Genomic DNA, 15,847 nt, shown 5'->3' on the forward strand with positions numbered 1-15,847 from the left:
AATTTTCAATGATAGCCTAGCTGGATATAGTATTCTTGGCTGCATATTTTTCTCATTTAGTGCTCTGAATATATCCTGCCAGTCCTTTCTGGCCTGCCAGGTCTCTGTGGATAGGTCTGTTGCCAATCTAATGTTTCTACCGAAATGGTATTATATTTTTAATTTTGGTGCTCACATATTCATTCCTACCTTTTGGAAATACAGTTAATTGGTTTTTGTATGTCGCTCTTGTATACTGTGACCTTGCTAAACTCACTCACTAGAGTTCTTTGTGGATTCCTTGGCATTTTCTACAAGGCAGGCCTGTCACCTGCCAACAGGGGCTGCTGTATTCCCTCCTTTACTTGCCACTTCCTTTCCCCTTCTGGCCTCACTGCTCTGCCAGGAGCTTCCAGGACTGTTAAAGAGCAGGGAGAGTGGGCATCCTGGCCTTGTTCTGATCTTAGAGGGAAGTACTGAGGCCTTCACCATTGAGTGTAAGGTTAGCTGTGGGTTATTTTTAAATGTTCTTTATCAATTTGAGGAAGTTCCCCTGTATTCCTTTTTTTCTCAGAGTCATTTTTATGAAGGGGTGTCAAATTTTGTCAAACGCTTTTTCTGCATCAATTAATGTAATCATAGGATTTTTCTTCTTTAACTTGTTAATATAGTGGATTACATTGATTACTTTTTGAATCTTGAACCAGTCTTGCATCTCTTTATAGATTTTATGTAAAATGATTTGTCTAGAACTTTAATCTTTGAATAAATTTAAAATTGAAAAGGTACAAAAATGTATCCCTGGGAGACCGTGAAAAAAAGTCTCCCACCCTGTCTCCCTGTCTCTTAGGTTTTCATTTCATTTCCCTACAGGAAACTAGTGCATCCTGGCAGTTTCTTATATACTCTGGAGGTTATTTGTGCATAATATGTGAGCAAATACATTTCTATTAACTTTTACTGTCTGCACTAGCAGAAGCTAGTATGGAAAGAAGCTAACTTTATTCGGGTGTACCCATGCTAGATGTTAAGCTAGTCACTTTGCTTAAATTATTTCATTGAGTTCTTAGGACAGTCCTTTTAAATAGATACTCTTATGAATTATCCAAGGCTCAGAGACATTCAGCAGATGTTGAACATCACTCAGCCACGAAGCAGAGGAGCTGATACTAAGTTTAAGGTCTGCTTGACACTGAAGTTTATGCTTCCTGACTGGGGCTTCAGTGGGCTCTCCACTCTGGGGTACAGGGACCCTTGTTTCTTCTGATGGCCCCTTCTGGATATGTACCTGCGGGCCATGGAATGTGACATCAGTGTTTAGAATGTGGTGGGCATTTGATTTATGTTTCTGAACCACAACCATTACTGACTTGTGAAATCAGAAAATCCAAATACAATTAAATAATTATCACTTTGTGAAAAATGTCTTGAGCTTGGATGAACAGCTGTGGGACTACAGTGGGATTTACTTAGTCGTGGGCTGAATCTTGCATATATAGCAGGGATAACAGAACCAGACATAATGCACCAGAGGAAAACAGAGCCTATTCATGAAACATTTGTCAGTTTGCAAATGGGAAAGAAGAAGGGATCAGAAATTGAGCAGAGTGCATGGCCTGCGAGGAGCCCAACCGGTCTTGGCTGTTCTGTCCTCCTTTTTTTAAAGGAACTTGATCTTCACTCCCTTTGGATCGGACAGATTTTGCCTTGACAGGATAATAAATTATAATACCATGGTTTTTCCTTGTTGGTTTGTCATCAGTTATAAAGACCATAGTCCACTTAGTGCCTGTGAAGGTCATACTGAAATTCAGAGAGCGGACATATAATGAAAACAGAAACTACCAACCTGCAGAGAATGTGCCCATTTTCCGCGTGGCTGATGACGCCATTGTCACCATTTTGGGCCTCAGTGTCCTCACCTGAACACTAAGAATGTTGGGCTTAGATGATTTCTGAGAATTTCTTTGAATTACAAAGTACAGTGATTCATTCCGTCATATAACCGGGTCAGGCCCATTAGTTTCCTAACCTGTCAGCATTTTGCTCATGAGCCACAGGGTTGGGGGCTTGCCCTTTGCTTGGAATGATTTCTAGAAATCATTGAACATTCCAGGTGAATTTTAGTCTGAATCTCAGAAATTGGTGTCAGTTTATTGTAGAAGGAGAAGGGATGGGGAGAGGCTTGCACGGATGGCTTTGGGATCCTCACAACCCTGGACACTTTGACGTGCTGTCAGTCAGCGAGTGAGCGCCCTGCGTTAAGCAAGGTCGCATTTAGGGTCCATGTCCAACAGTGCCTGTTGTTGACAAGTGGACATGTTCATTTATGGGGAGCTGATGGGAACGAAAGCACTAGAGGTGCTTTTCTGCCGGCCTCCCTCTGATGGGTCATGATTAGGGAAAGGGGGCAACTCCTGTGTCCCAAAAGGTGGGAAAGGAGCACATTTCAGAATTTGGAGGGTGGTTGAAACTCTCACCGGGGGACAGGATGAAGGAGTGTGACATGAGGCTGAACCGGGGCATTACAGCCTCAGTCTGTCCTGTTGCAGATGTGAATCTGGGAGAATCTGCTGACTTGGATAGGTCAGAGTCCAGCTCTGGTTGTAGGTAAGTGCAGCTGAGTTCCCAACCCTATAAAAGAGGGACAGGAGTCCTCCCTAGAGCAGTTCCGTTTGTCTTTGTACACCAGCGTTTTCGGCTCCTGCCGTTGATGTCCGCCCGCTGGGCGGCTTGGATGCACAAGGATACCCCATAACCTCCCGCTTGGCCACATTGTCGTTCGGGAAGATAGGCCAGGATGGATGGGTCAGTAGGTCTGCAGGTCTTTCTGAGAATCCCGTTTGAAGGTACTCTGTGGAGGAAGTGAATTAAAACAGAATCCAAGAACGGAGAAATTGTCATAGTTTTAAAATTAAAACTAATGACAGACAAAAAGCACGAAGCAATAGTGGGGGGGAAGGGTTGATGTTAAGCAAGTTTTATGGTAACTATGGGATGAAAAAGAATGGAAAGGATAAAAACCAGGATTTTGGAAAATTTCTGTGCCTATCACTTATGATTCTGATAGAGGTTTGAGTGTGGAAACCTCTAAGTTTACCACTTACCAAATTAAAAACAGGACATGTATCTGACACAGTGTTGTATAAGACCAAGAAAATACAGAAGTCTGGGTACCACAAATCAACATTTAAAAAAAAATCTTGGAAGCATGAGCAGAAATCATTCTAGAAATCCACATTTCCAGAACAGTTGCGATACTTAATGCATGAAATACCCCGTGGAGGAGATAGCTTTTTAGAAGAAGGAAATTCCATTAAAAAAAAAAAAAATCCAAAGGTTTGCTATCTAAAAAGATAAACAGAAAGCATAATAGCTGGGGGGTAAGTACCAAAGCTTTGGCTCAGTATGTCAGTCAAATGTGAGCAAAAAGAAAGTCAGTTTGGCAGTATTGATGAACAATGCAGAATTTTTAGAAATATATTGTGGTATAAGAATCCTTGTTAATGGGTAATGGACAGAGATTAACTCTATCGGTGATCCTAACAAAGTGCATGAGGCAAAAATAGAAGTATAAGTAGAAATCTGCATGGTTTGGGGAAGATTTTATATCAGTCAGACTGTTAACAGGTCAAATAAAAACATAAACCATCTGAACAGTATAATTAAAGTCAGAATTTAAGTATCAGTGAAGGATATACAAAAATTGGTCTTATCTCAGGCAAAAAAAGGCAATTTCAAAAAAAAAAATTCGAAAATATTGGAAGTTTGATGTGCTGATCACTCGGTCATTACCTTCAGTTTTAGCCATGTAAGAATAGACCCAACTTAACCATATGTCACCCAAAGCGTCTGCTGTATTCATTGGGGCCCTCACAAGCATCCAGGTGAAGGTGAGGCCTCTCAGGTAAGGTTGGGTTGGAGAATGTGCCTGGGACCTCCGGCCACAGTGCTTGCCCTCTGTTGTCCCCCTCCCATAGGTCCTGGAATGGATCTGCAAGTCTGCGTGGAGGATGGCACCGTGCCTGGCAGAACCAGGGGGTTAGAAGTAGGAGCCGCAGGGAGATGCGGTCTGCTGATTCGCATCTGGAAGGGAGCCTCTGTGCCTTGCTCTGGGCGTGCTTCACTGCAAGAAGCCCAGGAGGACGCCCGGCTCTTTACTGGTTCCTGGAGCACGCAGCAAGGGTCTATTTCTTCCTTGAGGCATGGGCACTGTGCGCAACTGGCCACTGAGCTCACTTGTGGAGTAGCTACTGGAGCGGGAGGGAGACCGGTCATGCTCCTGTCAGCCCTCCAAGGCAGAAGCTGTCGGTCTGTGGACTGAGCTGAGAATTTGTGCAGAGAAGGGATCGCTCCTTCAAAAATGTGGCAGTTATAAGTTAATCATAGTGTAATGTATGTAGAAAGCATATATAATTTATATGTATAAGAACATAAAATTGTAATAGAAACTAAAATTTTGGAAAATTAAAAAAAACAAACCCACCTGAGCAAATCATTGTGGGATCAAACGGGAAATGCAGCTGATAACAGCGAGTCACTCTGAGGTCCTGGCCTCTCGAGGCCGGCCCCGGGATGCCGGTAGCCTGTAACTGCAGAATTGGGACTTTGATTCCTGGTTGGGTGTTTCCTCTCCCTTCGTCCTCAGTGAGAGGGGACGCTGGGACCTCCGGCACCTTCCGTGGGGCCTGCTTTGGTGCTGAGCTGCAGCCTGCTGTTCACGTCTCTGCTTCCGACCACAGCGATGAACTTGCAGGGCTCTGGCAGCTTCCTCTTGCTCCCACCAGGCTTTGTAGCCGTGAGAATACCAGCTCATCGGACGGGGTCGTAGTTAGCCCTGGATTCGGGCCATACCACCCTTGCCGACTGAGAGCTAAGAACTTGTCCGGAGTACGTTACCTTTGGCGTCTATGCAGCGGACAAGAGAGCAGGCATCTTCCCAGACGCTGGTGCTTTGAGAGGTGGACTCACACCTTACGTGAAACGTGCTCATCCCTGCGAAGGGAGGTTTTTCCTGGGTCCTCGGTCCTGACGGCACAGATGCTACCTGCCGCACGCCGATGTGCCAGGTGACCGTTGTCCCGTGCCTGGGGCTTGCGGTACAGCGGACTGGCGCTAGCCGGGTTCTCTCCAGGTGTGCGGACGTTTCCTGTGGAATCCAGGAGGCCAAGAAGCCTTTTTCTGGCAGGCCTCGGCTCTGGCGTTTTTTCCTGTGTGAGCACCAGGTCCCTACAGCAGTGACAGGCTGAAACGAAGTTTCTTGCTGGCGAGTTGTGTAGGGCAGTTGGAACCTGCATCTCCTTGGCCCTTGTTCCCCTTGCCTCGTTGTGCACATGCAGAGTCAAGGAAGGGAGCGATGGCATGGATTCTAATCCGTAGGAACGTAGAGCCGTCGGGCAAGAGCATGCATGGGCTCCGGAGCCGGACTGCCTGGGTTTGGTCCCAGCCTCTCGTGTTACCTACGTAATATCTCGGTGTGTGCAGCTTTTTCTGGATCCTGGGGAGGTAATGAGTGCCAGCCCTTCGGATGGTTGAAACGATGGCGTCTAGTAGTGCGTTCAGAGCACTCTGAACGGTACCCGGCACGGAAACACTCTTACTTACTGTTGTTACTCGTAACACCAACACTTGCTTTTCTTGCAGAGTTGAGCACTTTGCCAAAATCTACAGTCAAAAAATCGGCATCAAAAAGGAAGTTCTTTTGAAAACCTTGTGGGGAGATTATTATATCAATATGAAGGCCAAGAAGATTATGAAGGTGGATCAGGTGATGTGGCAATATGTCCCTTTTGTGTGTCACTCACATTCCCGCCCCATTCAGACTTGTAGCACCTTTCATAGATGTAATTTGGCTCTGGCTAAAGTGGGTCAGTTTGTGAGGGGTTCACGGTCGTGTGTTTTACTTCCAAGTATTGCTTAAATGGAGTTCTTTAAATAAGAGAGCAAGGAACTGCTTTTTGTTTGTTTCTTCTTTCTTTTTTTGAGAGGAGCAAAAATCTCAGACCCTGTGCACTTGAAGACATGTGTTTTGCATCCTGCTTTTGTGTCCCTTTCACCATAAAGAGACGGCTCTTTCCGAGCACACTGTGTTCCTAGGCTCAGCTCAGGCTTCTCTCACTGAATGCTGGTCACCAGCCTGCTGTTGATGGTTTTTTTTAATGTAAAATTCAGGATTTTGTAAACTTACTCTCATGGAGGAGCATATAGATTCCTTTTAGAAAATATTTGTAAATACAAAGCCATAAGAGAAAAAAAGAACAGAAGCCAACACTGCTGATGCTGTGGTTTTAATTTTTTTCACTTTTAGGATTGAGACGTCCATCCCTTAGTTGAGCTTATACTGTCTATATACTAACGTAACTCTTTTTTTGCTTGACATCATGTCGTGAGCATCTTCCCTTGCCATTAAAAGCCTTTCAAAAAGCTCCTTAAGAAGGAGCTGGTGTAGCGAGATGGCAAAGAGCCGGGCTGAGAGTCCGAGTGTGTGTGTGCATCGTGGCTCCACCACTTCCCGCTCCGTGGCCTTTGTCCCCTTCTTCCACCCGTAACCGGGCGATAGTTGGAAAGGGGGCGCCCATGTATATTCCGTCTCACGTGCGTGTGACGGTTTCCTTCTCAAGGTGCTGTTACTTTGCATATGGTTTGGTCAGAGAAATGGTAGGGTTTCTTTGTTTTTTTACTATCCTCTTCCTTGAAGTTGAACGGTTTTCACGTTTAAGAACATTGTTTAGAAGAAGTCTGCGGAAGGGACCTGCACACGCAGCGTGACTTCTAGCGCTCAGCCTGGGTGTCGTGTACGCCTTTGATGGCAGAGGTGGGGCAGTTGCAGCGACACGCCCCGCAGCTGGTCTCGTTTGTCACAACCCTGGCTCTCGGAGGAAGGCAGCAGTGGTTTGTTACCAGCTGCACCTTATTGGCTGTTGAGCGAATTCTTTCCAACCATTTCCCACGACTTTACTGTTCAGTAAACATTTTCTGGTAGAAATGAGACATACTGTTCACAGAACACGTCAAGGGTGAATATGTAAGGTACCTGTTAAATATTCAGAAAGTTAAGTGCACGTGTTCTGTTTTACAGGCAAAAGGAAAGAAACCTTTATTTGTGCAGCTGATCCTGGAGAATATATGGAGTTTGTATGATGCCGTCTTGAAAAAGTAAGACTGCCATAAAATTGTTTGTCTTTGGGCTGTATAATGCCTCACCTTCCCGTGTGATGAGCCATGCTTCAGAAAGCGGAGACAGACCCAGGAAGTGAACAGAGCTTTGCAGACCTGGAAACAGTGGAAAGGAGTTTGTGTAACCTTGGTCAAGGGTAGCAGGAGGGACAGCACTGAGGGTTTTAGAGTGCCCAGAGGAGGGGACAGACGGATGGACAGAAGCACCGGATCTTTATTTTTACAGACCCAGCTTAAATAAAACAGTTAATGCAGTAGAAAGGGTGTTGGATATCCAGTATCATTAATGGGGAACTTGGGAACACCCTTGCCTGATACAAGTGGAAAAGAAAGTTTGCTTCAGTAAATTTACTTTCAAAGTTATTCCAGAGTTGGAGCCATGACTGTGAGCACTCATAGGTCAGGCTGCTTCACCCGTCACCGCAACTCACCTCAGGGGCCTGGGATGGTGCCCCCTCGGAGCCCGGCAGGAGGGGGCCCCGGAAAGGGAGGGAGTGGAGACCCTGGCGGGAGCCCCCCCAGACGTGTTCAGTTTCTCGTAGAGGAGGTACATTGGGAGTAAGTGTGTCGAAAAATGTGGAGCTCCTTCTCCCGTCTGCCCCTTCCTGTCTGTGTGTGACCTCCCCGCTTTGTATGCTTACTACAGGGACAGAGAAAAAATTGATAAAATAGTGACTTCCTTAGGATTGAAAATTGGAGCCCGGGAGGCACGACATTCAGACCCTAAAGTTCAGATCAATGCCATCTGCAGCCAGTGGCTCCCCATCTCCCATGCTGTGCTGGGTATCCTTTGTCTTGATGGTTTGTAATGAAATAACAGTTCAGACAAAGCAGGAGGAAACAGCATGTTACTGGCAATCAGGAAATCCTCTGGAGAGAACGTATTTCCACCCAAAGTAAGTCTTCTGTGGTTAATTAGTATTCTACCCTGAAACTGTATTCACTGCTTTTACAAATGAACATTCTGATACTCATTCGTGGTCTTACTGATACCAATTCAGATGCATGTTCTTTCAAGAAAGAAGATGCATCTTTTTATTTTTGTTCAGTAGTCTGTAAAAACAAAAGATTTTATTTTACTAAGATTTATGTGTAAGTCGATAATTTAGATGGTTATGTTGGATCAGGGTTTCATTTCAGTGCCACATTTTCTTAGCTGGTTGATATTTCCTATCATCTTAGTGATTCCCAGAGAACTTGATCGGAGATGGTTCACATTTAGATAATTTTATAGGCGACTTTAAACTGTCTTCTTTTCATTGACGTGTGTGTCCCACGCAGTCCCCGCGTGGCGGGCTGTGGGCGCAGTGTCCTGGGTGTGGGCCTGCAGTGGCATCTCAGCCCTACAGTGACGGGCTCTGGTAGGGGACGTCCTGGTATCCTTGCTAGTGGCTCATGGTCGTTTTATAGGAGTTGAGATAGACCAGAACTGTGGGAAAAAGTGGTAGCACTGAGGGTCTCAGGAGGCCAAGCTACTAAGCAGTGCCGTGCTCTCTTGTACCCTGGGCCATCAATGTCCCGGAATATCTGTGGTAGGGGTCCTTCCTGGGCTCCAGCGAGTCCCTGAACTCCCTGAAAGCATGTCTGTATTGTGAGATGTGGTGCACAGTGTTTCCCGGCCCGGGTGTTTTCTGTAGAGACCGACACTGTCACCTCGGTATTTAGTGCGCCCTGGGAATCTCTTGCCTTGCTGGAGGGCACGTGTTTGAGGTTGTGAGTCCTTAACAGCAGACGTCAGCAATGGTGTGTCAGAAGCTTCCCAGCCCCCTGGATATGACAGCTGAGAGGGTGGAGAGACTGATGTGCACAGGATCACAGACGTTCGACTCTCTTCTGCCCGAAACCCAGGCCCTGAAAGCAGGTGAAGTGAAGGGGACCTCGGCAGGGGCCGTAGTTTGGACCGTCCTAAGTCAAGGCTGCTCTAGACCAGTTTGCCAAATGCCAGTTTACAAAAGGCCATTTGGCCAGAGTTTTAGTGTTGCTAGAGCTGTTTTGTTCGCCACTGGGGTGGGAGTCCAGAGGCTCTGAGCCCCCTCCCTTCTGCTCTGATCTCGTCTCAGAAGCTCCCAGTGACCTTGTGTCCCAGCCCCTGCACGGCCAAGAATGTGTCCCTGAGCTGCTGTGTCAGCACCGTGGCCGGGTCCCTGGGGACCGTGGAAAGGGGTTCTGGGGCTGGGCTGCCCACTGCTCCCCACAAGAGGGGAACCGTCCACTCCAGGCTCTGCAAGCCTCCATGAACTTCATCTGCGTGTACTCACCATCTCTGCTTTTCCTCCCGTTCTGTTGAATTTGCAACCTCCATCCCCAAAACCACTTGGCTGCGGTTCCCAGGGCCCCTGTTGACTGTCCTTTGTTAAATCATCCGACTAGATCTGTCACTAGCATTGGCCACAGCGTTCCTCCCTGGCTCCTCTCCTGGCTGCGCATTCCTCGTGTCTGTTCCTCATCCCTCTCTCTCCCTTTCGTCTCTCTGTCACTGTGGGCAGACCCGAGCAGGGCCTGCATTCCCTCTCCTGGCCATGTCACCCATCTCAAGGCTTGCCATGGCAGCAGTCTGCTCATGACTCCCACACCCGTGTCTCTGAGCCTGTCTGCCCCCTCAGCTCCAGCCTCGGGTCCGCCGCACCTCCCTCTGCTCGGCTTTCTAAGAAGCACGTGAACCCTAACATACCCCCCCGCCAGGCTTCTTCCCTTCTCCCTCAACCTGCTTCTCCTGGTTCTCCTCAGTCAGAGGAGACTCTGTCCCTTCATTTGCTCACTCCAAAAAGCTCGGAGTCGTCCGTGGCGCTCCTGTTCACTCACACCCCTGCATCCAATCCGTTTGCACATCCTGCGTGTTCTTGCCTCGAAATCTACGCAGAATTCGGCTTTTCCTAGCATTTCTGCTTCTGCGTCCTGGGGCCAAGCCACCATGGTCTCTCACCTGAGTGTCAGTACAGCCTTTCACCAAGTGCCCACCTCTGCTCTCCGTTTCCCTTGGTACAGCCAGAGTGGTCCCAGGACAGTGGGAGTCTGGGCAGGCCACACTGCTCCTCACCCCTTGTACCCACGTCCCTGGCAAGATGTCTGCTGTGCCCTTGCTTCTGACTTCCTGTTGTGTTGCTCTTGTTTCAATATTACTGTTGAATTCTTTCATTTATGTGCACATTATTTTGGGGGGGGGTGATTTTTTAAGGAAAAAACAAAACAAAAAACCAGAAACACTCATGACTGGTGTATATACCTCCAGGAAGGTGAAGAAAAATGTCAACGTGTTGATGTGAAATTGTGTTAGTATATATAGATTTAGGCAAAATTGACATCTTTATAATATTGAGTCTTATTTCTAAGTATTTTGTTACTGGCATGATAAGGTATTCTTGTCCATTTTTTAACTTGTGTCACTTGTATGTATTTGATTAATAAGCTGCCTTGCTGACTGTTGACTTAGCATGTGTCAGTTTTACCCCTTCTGCTCTGGATATCGGGCAGGATCTCTGAGGGCTTATGGGGGGGGTAGCCCCGTTTGCGGCTTCAGCACCCAGCCCTCCTCCTGCCCTGCTCATTTTGCCTTTCTTTCCCCATTTGGGCCAGTTCCGCTTGTTCTTGCTCTGCAATGTTCCAGCGATTTTATACTTTTCTAAAGAGAACTTTATCGTGGTTGTAAAAGATTACAGGCTGCTTATGTGTTGAGGTGACACCGTGTTCTAAACATCTTGTGTTTTAGAAGTCTGCCTTTCTGGTCATGGGAAAAGCGAGTGACCTTTTTCCTTCCTATTTGTGTAGCTTTCATGAAATGTGGAAGCGAGGACACTGCTCCAGTTATTATCTTTGTTTCCAAAATGTTCGCCGTCGATGCCAAGGCCCTGCCCCAGAATAAGCCCAGGTAAGGATAGGGGGAGGTTGGGCCGGGCCAGGGAAATGGTGTGTGTTTGGTGGGGGTGCAGAAGCGGTGTGGGTGGGAGTGTGCAGACAACGCTTTTCTCCTCACACCGGGATGGGTGCGGGGCACCCCGTGGTGGTGGATGCTGTGCACAGCGCAGTCTTTCTGTGACCCCTCTGGGGGAGAGAGTTGTTGAAATCAGCTCCAGGACGATTGATTTGAGTTGATGTAAATTCAAGGAGAAGAGTAATAGGAGTAGCCACAGTTCATTTGTATTGAGCATCCGGCACGTTCTTCTGCAAGCCTGCCTTGCCGACCTCAGTGGAGACTTAGGACCGTGTGAGCATGTCTGCTGATGGGTGTGGGTTGGGGTGGGGCCGGGTGCCTCTGGGAGATGGGTTATTTCTCATGTTTCCCGTGTCTCGGAGAATCTCTTCTCCATCATCTGGGTTTTCCATGTGTGTTCCCCTCCTCGGCTCCACTGCCTCCCCCTTCAGATCCCGATCGGTTCCTGCAGGAATTACGGCTGCAGCCTCCTGGCTGGTCCCTCTGCCCGGGCTCTGGCTTTGCCAATCCGTGTGCCGTCCATCCTACGCTGGGATCTGGAATGAAAACTTGATGTGGGTGCCTCGAAGCTCCTCTTCTGTAGGACCCACATCTACTCTGGATGTTCTTCGTAAGGATTTTTTGAGTAACCCGAGAGAAATAATGTAAATAATACTTAAGAATGTCCGGTACCTCGGGGGCATCTTAAGTCTTATTCTTCTGTCTTATGAAGAATAACGGCGGTGACTCCACTGGCTGCCATCCGCGGAGCTCAGACAGTATTCGTTTCTCCGCGTCCGTGGGCCGTTGAGATCTGACAGCACTTCCTGAGTGGGAAGTAGTCAGGGTTTCAGTTTTGCCTGTGACGGAAAAAGTAAGTTAGGGGCTCCAGGTCACGGAGCTGGAAGGAGGCCACCAGTGTTCGAACCCAGGTCTTGTCCATTCACAGCGTGGAACCTGGCCTTGTTCGTCCAGTGTGGCTTGTCTTTCTTTTTCTCTTTTCATTTTTCCAGCTTTTACATTTGAGTTTATTCTTCATTTAACTTTGAAAACAGCACTATCATTGAATATTGAAACAAAAGCAGTAGGGAGGGGCGCCTGGGTGGCTCAGTCGGTTAAGCGTCTGCTGTCGGTTCAGGTCGTGATCTCCGGGTCCTGGGATTGAGCCCCGCGTCGGGCTCCCTGCTTGGCGGGGATTCTGCTTCTCCCTCTGCTGCTCCCCCTGCTTGCGCTCTCTCTCTCTCTCTGTCAGATAATAGCAGTAGTGAGTCAGGAGCTCTGATTATAGCCCTTCATGCAGCCACTGCATATAAAGGGCCAGCAGTGAGGGTCATTCCGCGGTCCCAGTGAGAGTTCTGATGCTGAGCACTGTCCCAGGATGACGCGCGTCAGCCTCACGTGTGTGTCTGTTGTAACGGTGGCAACAAGGCCACCGAGTCTGGCTGCCCCATTTCTTTAGTCTCGTCTACTTCCTTCCTCTCAGGTAGGAGTTTTTCCAGCAAAGAGTATTTATCAGGAGAAAGAAAGCCATTCTCAGGAAAGTTTACCTTAAATCCAGTGACTAGGCAACCCTTTCCACGTGGTCTACGATGAAAGGGCATGACTTCATTTAGCACACACGGGACATGTCCGTGCTTGACAGTCTGGCCTGGGTGAGGGGTGATGTCTGTGGTTCGGTCGTCAGGAGCAGGGACTGGCCTTGAAAGCGCACAGTGCGTCAGCCAGCTGTGTGTCCACCCACACGGCAAGGCCTCCTCGCCGAGTAAAATCAGCACGGTCCTTCTGATAGTATCAGAAACAGCGGTAGTATCTCCTGGCTGCAGTCCTGGTTCTTGGTCTCCTTCACCTGGAATGTTATCTTCTGACCACCTTTCATAACTTGGTCAATGTGAACTTCTAGAATCTTCCAGTGCAGCTTTTCCATCTGTCTTTAGCACTGACCCGTCCCCGTGGCCCTGGCACTCTACACACAGACCGAATTTGCTGAGCCGCTCCAGCTTCCACCTTAGGAATTCTTCCTTGCAGTTCCATGCCTCTGCCCTCGGGACAGCACGCCGCCGCTCTGCCTTACCTCCCCGGCCCTCGTGTTTGCTCTTGGGCAGAGCTCGTTTTCCTGTTGCACCATTGTGTCAGCCCCCTAAGGTTACTGAGAGCTGATGCACAACATTTTCACCGCTCCTTTCTCTCTGCTCCTTCCTCGTCCTCCAAAAGGCATTGCAGAGATGTCCCTGGGGGAACACCCTGCCACCAGCTCCGCCTTCTTTACTTGCCTCTCCTCCTTTGTCATATTCTCCCCCTCTGTCCCTTTTCTTTGCATCACAGAGCACTTTGTGAGCTTGAGAAATCTGTTTAAACTTCTTCATTTGGATTCATACCAGGGTATCAGGGTGGTGCTCCAGGGCCAGTTCTTCCTGGTGGAGTTGGGTTTGTCCCCCAAACACAGTCAGTGGTTTCTTTCACCATTTTGTACAGTCGGTGAGCGGGCACGGGCCAGTGTGGAACAGCTGCCGCTCCTCGGCTTCTCACTGAGTGTTCTGGGAAGTTCCACCCGGTGTGGCTTTCCAGCGCCTACCCCTAAATCTAGGCCAGCAGCCATCCCACCTTTTAGATTCAGGGCCTTTGTTTTTGCTGTTCTCAACTATAGTTTATTACAAATCCTTAGGAGTATGTATTTGGTCTAACTGCCTGTTAGGGAACATTTTATTGAGAGTTTTCAGGCAGCTCTCTTCCCCCTGCGTCTCCGGGTCTGTGCGTTGCTTTTGCTTCCTTCTTGAGAACCAGCTCCTTCTAGTAACAAGATGCTGTCTTCCCACAGAAGGCACTTTTCTGGGTCTGTCGCTTTGCACCATCCCCGCTGTGTCTGGTGACAGGCTGTGCCAGCCTTCCACCTGTTCCGTACCGAGCAGAGCGTAGGCATTCTGCCTGGAATCCGGAGGCTGGATGGATGTGCGTCCTCGCCTCTTCTCCTTCCCCTCCTCATTCACCTCCCCAGCCTTCCAGTCAACATACTCACCTCTGGTGCAGGAAGTGTTAGTTCAACTACAGCCTGAAGAACTCATCACCCACAGCTGTGCCTTGGCTGGTAGAGCTCTGTTTTCTTGTAGATCAGTCCTCTTCATTCTCCACAAACGCGGGGTTCGCAGTGGGTACCTCGTATAAATCCTTGTGATTTCTGTCTGTCTGGCTGCTCCGTTTCCCTGTGCCACCACCCCCAGCCCACAGCAGTGCCGGGCACGGAGGGGGGGGGGTTCCCTGGGTGGGTGGATGAGTGCTAGACGGGCAGCAAGGCTCGTTACAGCTGATGCTAACTTGATGAATAGAAATGCTAACTTATTCCAGACCATGTCATGAATTTACGCCGAATGAGGATGTAATTTATGTTAATAAATACCTATCTTTCTTAACCAAAGTTAAAATGATTTACTTAATGTGATGATGATTTTATCATCTTTAATTCCTTCTCAGTGGGGGACGTCCTGGGGATAATGAACAAAGGTTTGGAGTCAGATCTGGATTTGAGTTTTGGCTCCTCCATTTATTTTCCAGTGACTTTGGGTCAGGTTAAATTTCCTAAGCCTCTGCTTTGTCATCGTAAAATAGGGATGATAGTATCTGTTGCATTTAACTGTTGTAGTAAGTATATACTATAATTACGTGAAGTGATTAAGATTAAGACGATGTCGAGATCCTAGTGATAAGCCCATTGAAAGAGACTTTCTCTTCATATGCAAACAAGTCTCATTTTTTTTTTCCTCCCTGTTCTAACGATAATATTACATCCTGCATTTATAGTTTAACTTGCACTTTTTAGATATTCTTGAAGCAGTTTTAGCAAAAGTCTAGATACACGGGGTTGATTGAAGGGGGAGGTGGAGTGTTGGGCCTGGAGCAGAGCAGGGTGAGGGGAAGGGCCCGAGCGCAGGCCATTGCAAGGAGAGGGAGAAGTGGATTTGTTCGCTGTTGATCCAGAGCACAGACCTGCAGCCATGGTGAGAAATTTCAAGGAAGCAGATTTCATCCCATACTTGAAAGGGCTTCTAATGCTTGGAGATTCCAGGAGAGGGGAGCTGGTCTCTTGCAGGGGAAGTAGACGCCTCCAGCACCAGCAGTGTTGGTTGCCTCACGGCACCTGGCCAAGCTGTTCTCAAAGATCAGTCTCTCAGGTTCCTGTGTCCTGGGACACAGCCCCGCGGTGACCTGGGTCTGACTAGAGGGGACAGCTCCGAGAAACGAGCTCATCCGTTTGGGGGGGCAGGTGCCAAGGGAGGTAGAATTGGTGTCCGGTCCTGGTGGGAGGCCTTGTCTAGCAGGTGGGAGTGTGAAGAGGACAGCAGCGGACAGTCAGTGGTGGGAGTGGTCACCTTCCAGGCTCGCCCACATGAAGCAAGAAGGAAGAAGGGTTTTAGGGCCCTTGGCATCGGAGCTCCAAGAGTACGTGGCCATTTCGAATGCTTGACAACGGTGTACATGCAGGAGGGATATCTGAATGGGTTCCAGTGCTTAGGGGAGGGGGAGTAAAGCAGCATGGCAGGGTGGGGATGAGGTTTCCTATCAGGTGTCAAGTCAGAGATCAGGAAGAAAAGCAGAAATCATAGTGCCAAAGGTGAGGGACAGCAGGAGGGAGGCACAGGGTGACAGGACCAGGCCGAGGAGCTCAGCTTCCAGAGCTGGAGCATAGAATTAGGACCAGAGAATTAGCCTGAGTATCCTGGTCCTCGGTCCCAGAGTTGCCGGGTTGAGATGCCCCAGTGCTGCTGACTTTTGGGCAGCTGTTGGTCTTGCTTG

General features: G+C 48.4%; 1 protein-coding gene across 1 annotated transcript in view; it reads left to right on the top strand.

The window, feature by feature from the left end:
- The window catches only part of EFL1 (elongation factor like GTPase 1), an 83,933-nt gene that overhangs the window by 24,915 nt on the left and 43,171 nt on the right, over window positions 1-15,847 (top strand). Inside the window, exons 8-12 of the mRNA XM_081831895.1 lie at window positions 5,623-5,746; window positions 7,058-7,134; window positions 7,802-7,938; window positions 8,894-9,016; window positions 10,921-11,020. Coding sequence (XP_081688021.1) covers window positions 5,623-5,746; window positions 7,058-7,134; window positions 7,802-7,938; window positions 8,894-9,016; window positions 10,921-11,020 — 561 coding nt within the window. The remainder of the gene's footprint in view (window positions 1-5,622; window positions 5,747-7,057; window positions 7,135-7,801; window positions 7,939-8,893; window positions 9,017-10,920; window positions 11,021-15,847) is intronic.

The sequence above is a fragment of the Leptonychotes weddellii genome, chromosome 9 (genome assembly GCF_054177405.1).
Source record: "Leptonychotes weddellii isolate Sample4059 chromosome 9, ASM5417740v2, whole genome shotgun sequence".
Taxonomy (NCBI): domain Eukaryota; kingdom Metazoa; phylum Chordata; class Mammalia; order Carnivora; family Phocidae; genus Leptonychotes; species Leptonychotes weddellii.